This window comes from Varroa destructor, unplaced genomic scaffold (genome assembly GCF_002443255.2).
Source record: "Varroa destructor unplaced genomic scaffold, Vdes_3.0 BEIS01000001.1, whole genome shotgun sequence".
NCBI classification, from domain to species: domain Eukaryota; kingdom Metazoa; phylum Arthropoda; class Arachnida; order Mesostigmata; family Varroidae; genus Varroa; species Varroa destructor.
In genome coordinates, this window is record NW_019211454.1 from 36,893,900 (window position 1) to 36,903,080 (window position 9,181).

The window sequence follows — 9,181 nt, forward strand, 5'->3', positions numbered from 1 at the left end:
GGCAGTAGTTCAACGAAGATGCGTGTGCCAGCGCGATGCAACCTATCTACAACTGCTACTTCAGGTACGTCTCTGTGTCTGTAGGTGAACGTTGCTGTCGTCTACCCGCTGTCCGAGCCTCGTGACTCGTGCGTAGACTCCCCAATGGTTCAAGCCCAGCACCATGTGCGCGGAGTTTACTAGCAGAATGTAAGGAAGATACCTATTGAAGTCGCCTCTGAAGTCGCCCGTAAATCCCGTTTGTTGTTGCTGCTTTATTATAGTATCATCCGATTGAACATGATGGCAATGGCTCAGCCCAATACATTGACTCAATGATTTTATGTGCTACAGAGACGCACCACTCAAAGATATGGAGTAGAAATAGGAAAAAAAAAAACCAAATATTGGACATTTTCCTTTTTTTTTTTGTTAGCTGAACAGCAAGACAGAGGAGCATTCGTTCTGCAGGTATAATCAAGTACCTAATTACAGCGGATAGACGGCTTAAGTCTTTTAGATAGAGATAACATTCGCAGACATATATATGCATATATATAACGTATGTGATGTACGCGAAAGTGAAATTACAGAGCTCTTTACGTATCGCAGGTTGCTGTGTGGTTAACGTGCGGCACCGATATCATTTCCGTGCGCCTAGACGCTGCTTCGTCCCATTTTCCGCGGTGCAAGACTAAAACTCTGCCGGCCACCCTTACATCCCTGTATAATGTACTGCGGTGCATAGGGCAGGTTGCCCTAAGTCCGACATTTTAGATTCAAGTCTGAGCCAGATCTGGCAGTATCACACCAACAGAGCTTGTTAGTAGTCGGATGATTTGCATGGAAACGGATATAGTTATATAGAACTTGGTGTATGGCGGTAGGGAGGTATCAACGAAAAGAAGATAACCCGTCGTGAAGGCGGAGTTTGCAAACGCCGATGGGAACATCGCGGGAATCACGCGAGATGAAAACGCCGAATGCGACTGAAATTTTGTTCTGCGTAATACAAGGTCGTTAAGTAAGTAACGTCCATTGTCGTTTATCGCTCACAGTTTTGCCAATGATCAAATGTTACACATGAGTTTGAAAAGCTTATTCTTCGCGTTACGGACTGATGACGTGGCGTCCCTTTGTTAGAACTTCGAAATCCTATTTTGAGGTGAGAAGCATAGATATAGCACATGAAAAAAGAACTCGATTTCACGGCACCGCCTTATTAAATCGAGTCGCCTCGAATCGAAGGTACCGTTTGTCACCGAGCAGCTTTACAAAATATAACTTCCTATTGTTATCACTGTGTAAGAGTAGTATTCAGCTGGGTAGAGATTGTCTAGGCGCTTTCAACATTGCGACACTTTGTCCTCGTTCGGAACGGCTTAAGTTCTACCTGCTACTGTATATACGTGTGCTACATAGAAATCAATGTATAGTCTAATGCATGGCATAGAGCTATCATAATGTACCATATCATCAAAGATCGATGCTAGTTAAATGAACTGGCAGACGCCGGAGGTTGTAGTTGAATGTTGATCATAATAGCGGTAGCAAAATACAATCACTAACACAAAAGGGAAGTTCATACACGCATAAAAGGCTAACAGGGTCGGGGGTCCAACTGTGGTGGGCAAATCTAGCGTTTCGTGAGAAGTACTACGGCTGCTGTAAGCACGATTATCTGCATAGAAATTTTTCGTAACGACGCGGATCCCTTTTCTACTGGACGGGCCTAGGAGCTCATATGACTTTAGCCTTGCTTGCAACAGCCGTTGCAATGGCTGTAGCGGCAGCAAAAAGACCCGATTCAATTTCCATCTATCCAGTGTAGAGAGGATGTTGAGACGCTTATTATTCTTGCTCAAATAGGGTCCATTGTTAGGCAGAATGATTGTTCTCCGAGTGTAAATAGTTTCTAAATAGACCCTGGGTCGAGTGAAATGCAATTGTATACCTTGAGACCACACTCAAGCTTCCCGTATGCCTACTAACTTTGGCTTGGTCTGACAGAGTGTAAACGTTGATTGTTAGTAAGTCAACTAGTCACACACCGCGAAGCGATTGCTTGTCTAGCTTAATGAATGATAAATGACCATAGATATTCACGCACAATTCCACCACCAGAAGTTGGGTATACAAAGCGAAAGGAAATGGACAAAGGTGGATAGGGGATGTGATGGTTTACATCTCTTAGATCGCAGGGTGGTCCGAATTCAAGACACGATTAAGGATCTAAGCAAATAACTATTATCGAAAAAAATACCACGCAACAGTCCATAAAAAGCGTCTTTTTAATATAGTGCACGGAAGTTGTACGCTGAGAGTATGTCTAAACGTTCGACGTACACTTGTACGAGGCTGCCATTCGTATAGGTTAGTACGAAGGACTGAAAATAGATAGTCTGTACTAAATGCTTGTGCCAGAATCTAAAAAAATTACGCGAGTGGCAGACAGATGCCTTAGACCTGAATGTTGGCTCATTTTTAAGATGGATCTAAGAAAAGGTAGAAAATCGTCATATCTAGATAACCTTCTTTACGAAGATGAGCCAGCATTGTACTACGATTGCGGAACGGGGTCAACATACGGATGCTTAGCTTTCGGAATATTGATCTCGGCGCATGATGAACTTACTTTCACTAAACGGAACTGTATTGACAAGACAGCACGCTTGGCGTGACAATGAGCCATGGTTGGCCTTCGGCCACTTCTGTGTACTACTATGGTCTATCGGCGACATTTTGCACCTTAAGATTGCCGTGCACAGTCATATGTCGGCGTCTTGTAACGAAGTGGACGTACAAATGAACAACCAGCTTCGTCGGAAGTTGCGACGTGTATAGTTATTCTCCTGCTTCTTTTTGTCGCCGATGCTCAGTTGCTGTCACTGCTGCTATTGTTATTGCTTCCATCTTGATCCTTCTGAAGCTTGCAGCGGCGAAGTTCGATAGTATCGTCTTTTTCATGTAGGACATAATAGCGGTGCTACAAGCAGTTGTGGGTTCGCGCCCTCTTGTTGCTACAACGAGACGAGCACGCCTTCGCCTGCTCGCTCTGCCGATTTTCCCGTCCGAGTCGATGAACGAACACAAACGAACGAACGCGGAGCTCAGGCGGAACGTAGCTGTGTTTTGCGCTTTCGTTCAGACACTTCGTGACGCACCGATCGATACTTTCTCTGGCATGATCACCATCTTGGACAAAGAGTGGAACCTGCTAGCCGCGCTCGATGAACCATTTCGATCTACTACTGTTGCAGTCCATGAGAGTCATCTCTGCGAACCCGGCGCCTGCATATTGCAACGTGCGCCGAAGCAGAATGGGTCAACTAGTGCGTACCATTATTGTTCAAGCTGGTCAGTCAGTCACAGGTCCTTTTTTGCTTTTCACGGGCCGCCAGGCTGCCCTCTGTCGGCCGGCCAGTCTGACTTTCTTACTTTCTTTATTTAATATTGAAAGTAGATAGAATGGAATAGAGAGTAGAAAGGGAGGGTACTCGACTTCGCTGATGGAGTTGTCAGCGACTCAACCTCTTGTTGACTCTGCTCTACCGATAGGTCGCGGTCGATTCAGTGGTGAGCGCTTTGTAGTGCGATCACGTTAACACTGTACATAGACAGTCGCTGTCAGTGTTCGTACACTTACCTCGGTGGCTTCTACAACGTCGATGTTGTTACTGCCTTTCAATACGAAATTGTGGGGTTGGGTCTAATCGAGGCAGCTTTCTATACGCACGTATGAATGTATGTGTGTTCTAACGCAGTTCGAAAGGCGCAGTGTAAAAAACGCGACTAAGGGTTCTCTGAAGAAAGACCAACCTTTGAGGCGAGGACTCTTTCTCGTACGCTCCCTATATGCTGTTCGGCGACGTGAGGAACGCCAATCTTTCAGTTAGTCCTGAGATGAGAACCGTCCGAGATCTGCGCTGTTCTGGTGAGGTCGTTAGAGGTCTTTATTCGTTCTGGGAACAGAGGAGACACCGAAGATAGCGACAATAGCATTGTTGTCTACGCCAAGACGACATGAAGTGACGAAACCATTTAAGTGATACCTTTGTAATGAACTCGATCACTCGTCACTACACTTCTCGTGAATGTGGTACAACCGGACGTATCAAAGAAGTATGCCTTCTTTCTTAATCAAAATCGTGTTCCTCTCAAGAGATCGATATAATTTTGACAGGACAAGGGACCGCTATTGACACAGACGCCGTTTAAGGCTGGATAGCCTAGGTCTTTTTCGACTATAACGCATACGACAGGGATAAATAGTCCTGATCAACTTATCGTAGCCTTTTTTTTTTTTCGCTCATTCATTGTATTTACATCAAAATAACAGCAGATCAAGGCTGCCACTGTCTAAGCAACGTGACGTAGGCTGTTATGCGTCCACATTCCTACAATACAACGAATAACCTGTTGTATGAAATGGTCTTAGCTTTTGCATTCAGGACGCATAAATGCTGGCTCAGTTTTGAACAATGGTTACCCCGTACAGACTAACGTTTGCCGAAACTATCCACAGCTCTATCGAACTGACTCATATGGATATGGAATAACAGGTATGATCCTGTTTCAAGTTGATTTGACGAGAATTACTGCTTCGGGAAAATATTTAGCTTGCAACCACCATTCGAGTCTATTAGTAAGCAGGAGGGAGAAGGGGGAAGATAGCGACGCATATATTATACAGTCTGCACTATATCCGCGTATTGTTTTATGCAAGTGTCTTTTTTATGTTTGAACATTTATTTTTGACAGAACTAAATAAGTGCGGCCTTAAAGCACAATTACAAGTCAATTGCCTAGTAGCCAGTTTCATGGTAGAAGTTGGTGTTAACGCCCAATGTTCAATTTATTTTGAAAGACGAAAAGACTTATACACCGATTTCAATTCCACACCTAGGACCCAGCCGGATTATACTGCACAGCATTAGGGACAACATACAAAAAATAAGCATTCAGTTCTTGGTTGCAGACGGTCAAGCGCCGACTGCCATGTTGATCGAAGTTCTTCTGCCATCTGTAACGGTCTTCAACGAGTTTTCTTCTTTGGTTCGTTCGTCTTCAGCTCTCACCCTCAGATTTCGGCGTCTTCAGTGCTTCAGGGCGGAGCATAGGGCGGGACGGGCAAGAAGGAAGACTGCCACCCTCTCCACGGTGCGATTCTTTATTTAAAGTGTGCGGTGAGGGCTTCGATCTTCACACCCGATTAGTCTCTGGGTTTGAAGACCACTCAAGCCAGAAAGAAGAACAAGTGCCTTTGTTCACCAGAAGTGACCTTGTGTTTAAGCCCGCAGCGACTACACGTTCTCCTACGTCTCCCTACGGACTAGTTCCCGACCCTCCCAGAAGATGGCGCTCGTGTCTACCTATTTTGAGCACCGCGATTACGCGACTCCGACCGTCATGGTTGAGCAGCCGTCGTACTACTCTTACGAAGACTATTATTGTAACCCTGTTACTGCTACTAGCTCCTACAGCCCGTCGGCTGGTAGCCAGGGCAATAGTCCTGTACCTCCTCACAGCCCGCAAATGGCTCAAAGCACGTTCGACTTCGTTAAACTTGAATCAAACGCACCCGAAGAGATGGAGGATGCAAGCAGCGAGTTTTCGACAGGCTCCATCGATTCCCAGATACTGAGGTCAACCTCAAGTAGTTCAAAGACGTCTTCTGGAAAGAGCTCCGGTGGTAAGAAGAAGTCTTCGGCAGCTCCTCCGCCCGTCGTGATGAAGAAACGCCGTCTCGCAGCTAACGCCCGCGAAAGGCGCAGGATGCACTCGTTGAATGTGGCATTCGACAGCCTTCGAGATGTGATTCCATCGTTGGGCAATGACCGCAAGCTATCGAAATTTGAAACTCTGCAGATGGCGCAGACATACATCGCCGCCCTGGATGATCTGATTTCGCGTAATTCACACTATGCCCCACTTGCCCCATCATCGGCCACCTCATGAAATGAGCATGGTCACAAGTAGGGAGTTCCCTTTACTGTGACGGTTTGCTGTACAAAGTATCTCGTTAAGTTATTATTATGTGTTCCATTTATATATACAATAGATTTATCCGCTGCCAACGAGGTGTAGCGCAGTGTTGTACATATCTCTTTTTTCTTCTATGGCGATGGTGATAAACGAAAATGAGATCGTTTTTGGGCATACCCACTGTTATTAGCCAGCCTCTACAGCTATCACCAAAGTGTCAACAGAGGAATAGTTGACACCCTTTACAAAAACTTTTAGGCGTGTACCACACGAACAACACAATATTACGTGTTTCATGCTCAACTTGTGGTTCCAATAAGCGAAACCAGTCCTGCTAGTCCTGAGATAATGGTTGCTGACCCTGGTGGTCGTCTGTGACACGTTTCGGTGTCCTGATTAAATAAGGATGAAAGGTCCATAATGATCACATCGGCTGTGCCTTACTGTAGGAAACATTGCATGCTTTGCAATTGCACTTTACAGTATGAACATAATTAGAATAATTATTACTACTATTACCTGCACTAATATACTATCGTGCCATGATTTGTACATATAGCAGATATGTAAGAAAGATGGACAACGACAAGAGGAAATACCAATAAAGAAAAATTATTGAAGGAAAAACAACTACTCCGAGTCCTTTCGTTACTATAATGTTAATCTAATATTTTTAAAAGGATTATGTCTAGGCAGTAGAGGTATAGTGAGTATCATGATAAGGAAAAGCATACTAGGCTGAAAAAAGCGCTAGCTAAAAAAATCGAATTCTCGTTCTACTGCCTGTATGTGTAGTTAGGTAGAGACCAGATTCTGAATTTCCGACTAGTCAAGGCTGTAGGAAGAAAAATACTTTACAAACACGTTTTTGCTTATCTTGTCCAATCTCCAAGTTGACAGACACTGGCTAAGACAAAAACACTACCTTCCTACATACGACAATCGGGACTTACGGTCAGAATTGTTTGTACCCAGTTAAATTTTAACGGGAGAGCGTGCTTGTGGACGTTTGAAAATCATCAATCAGCGGCAATAGCATCGATTAGCCTTCTGCTCTATCAAATATTACATTTAGTTAAGCAACGTATTTAAGTTGTACAATATAACTTCCTTCAGTCTCTGTAAACACAATGTCTTTGATAACTACATGATGTAATTAGACGGCATACGCAAAAGGACCAATAGACAACCGCAAACAGACCACGTATAAGCCTGTCTACCCATCTGCAAATCACAATGGAGGCGTATATCATAATGGAGGAAACTTTTAATAAAGCACCTGGTTAAACTTTCGTTAGAGAGCAAAGGCTCCCTGAAGTAGAGTTTTTCTGAAGGATGGTTAGTTTGATTTGAGTAAAAAATGTGTATCTATTCTGCTTCACTGTATTTTAATACTAAAACTTTTATGCGCTGACCTATTTCAAGAAAAACAAGCTACGACGTTCATGCTTTCTATTTTAGCAGATGTACCATGTTTCTCCAACAAGCATGACGTATAGCAAAGGAAGGGATGCCAGATCTATAGACACAAATCTTCCGAGAAGAGAACGCCATGGAGTTACCTTCTAACGAGGAATTCGCGCAATGACTGTTTGCCCCTAGCTCCAAGCTCTCGCTAACAGGCAGAATTTTTGTATGAATATTGCTCTATATTTGCAGGGAAACTCATTGGGAATAGATTCTTTTCAGCTCTGATTTATGATTCCGCTTTATTATTTAGAAGAACAGGTATTAGGATAACGGGAAAGCAGGCTTTTTGTTTCTATGCTTATGTCGCAATGAAGATCCTTGCAAAAGAAATGGAACATTGGAGAGCGAGCCTTAATAAGCCTTGTATCTTTTCCACGGCGTCAGTGCTTTGAATAACAGCTCCAAACATGGAGATGCATGTATGGAACGCCTATTCTCACATTGATTGAACGTCCACTTGAACGAACATAGTTCGTTTAAAATGAGACGCAATGACAAACAACATTGCATCAGTGCTAGCAAAATAAGTTCTCTAGATTTCTTCTGTTCCCTTCATGCTTTCTATTTCTTTCTAGTAGATGTATGATTACATCCGATACGGACTGGGGGAAAGTAGTAACAAAGTTTAGCATGGTACATAATATAACATGCCCGACTTCAAAGCCGAGTATCGAGCACAGAGGTCAGAATGGGTCTCAACAAGCCCAAGCGATTCATCGTCGTTTTTGAGATCAATAACAGTGAGTCAACGGTGGGAACGACAACAGACAACAAGAAACGGAAGCAAAAGGAGTCGAAGGAGAAATACTAATTAATAATCTTCATCGTCTCGAGGACCATTCTTTAGCGTTCTGTCTCATTGTGTTTCTTCATCAAAAGCTTCTATTTGTTATAGAGGTGACCATAGAATCGACAGGAACCGCCGACCAGCACCCTGTTATGTCTATCATTTGGCTAGTCGCCGACGGAGTGCTGCCCCATCATTATTATTTTATTATGGCTGCTGAAGACCCGATTGTAATCTTGTTTTTATCATTAATCACCCACCGCCAATAGGAGCAAAGGTTACTTGTAGCCAATGCACGTGTAGGCCATGTTACAAGGCATATCTCTGTCCTTTACCTATCCTCCATTCTCAGCATTTTAAATAGCGCGTTTTAATCAAAATCGCTGCAAACCCTAAATATTAATAAACGCATGAATGTAGATGCTCAAACCGATTCTAAGCCTTGCTTCTGGTACGATTATATAATTTGTTTATGATAAAATTGCTCATATCTACGTATGATGTTGGACTGCTATGGTTAGTTCTCTCTGGGACTATCATCTTCGTTAGATACCATTCGGGTTATATATCAACACCGCTATAAATTTTAAGGGAAGTTTCAAAGACTATAGGTACAATTTGTTTACATTCATGTATTAAAAAAACATCATGTTCTATCTCTGATTATTCACTTTATAACAAGTACCGCCAGGAGCCAATACCACACGGCAGGGTGACACAGTGAAGCACAAACAAAGAGAGCTTATAAACGCGTGAGTTCGCTATTGAAGTTCAGGACCCCGGAAAGGTGATCATACGGTCGTGATCTAATTTGGCCTCGGCTGACGTAAGTCCCATAGAATAAAAATATTGACAATCAGGATCGATTTCTTGGGCGAGCTGCTATTCAAGACTTAGTTTTACTTTTAAAGTCTTCACTTTTACAACAGAATCAGTTGTCTAGCTTCAGTGAAGAAAGAT

General features: G+C 43.3%; 1 protein-coding gene across 1 annotated transcript; it reads left to right on the top strand.

The window, feature by feature from the left end:
• The first annotated feature begins 599 nt into the window (after positions 1-599).
• On the top strand, positions 600-6,586 carry LOC111242824 (uncharacterized). The gene is made up of 2 exons (XM_022787689.2): positions 600-1,003; positions 5,051-6,586. Exon 2 carries the CDS (start codon positions 5,335-5,337, stop codon positions 5,935-5,937), a length of 603 nt encoding a protein of 200 aa, XP_022643424.1. The 5' UTR covers positions 600-1,003; positions 5,051-5,334; the 3' UTR covers positions 5,938-6,586.
• Positions 6,587-9,181: the final 2,595 nt, after the last annotated feature.

Excerpts from the sequence above, each read along its gene's own strand:
- LOC111242824 (XM_022787689.2), top strand. The coding sequence starts at position 5,335 with ATGGCGCTCGTGTCTACCTATTTTGAGCACCGCGATTACGCGACTCCG.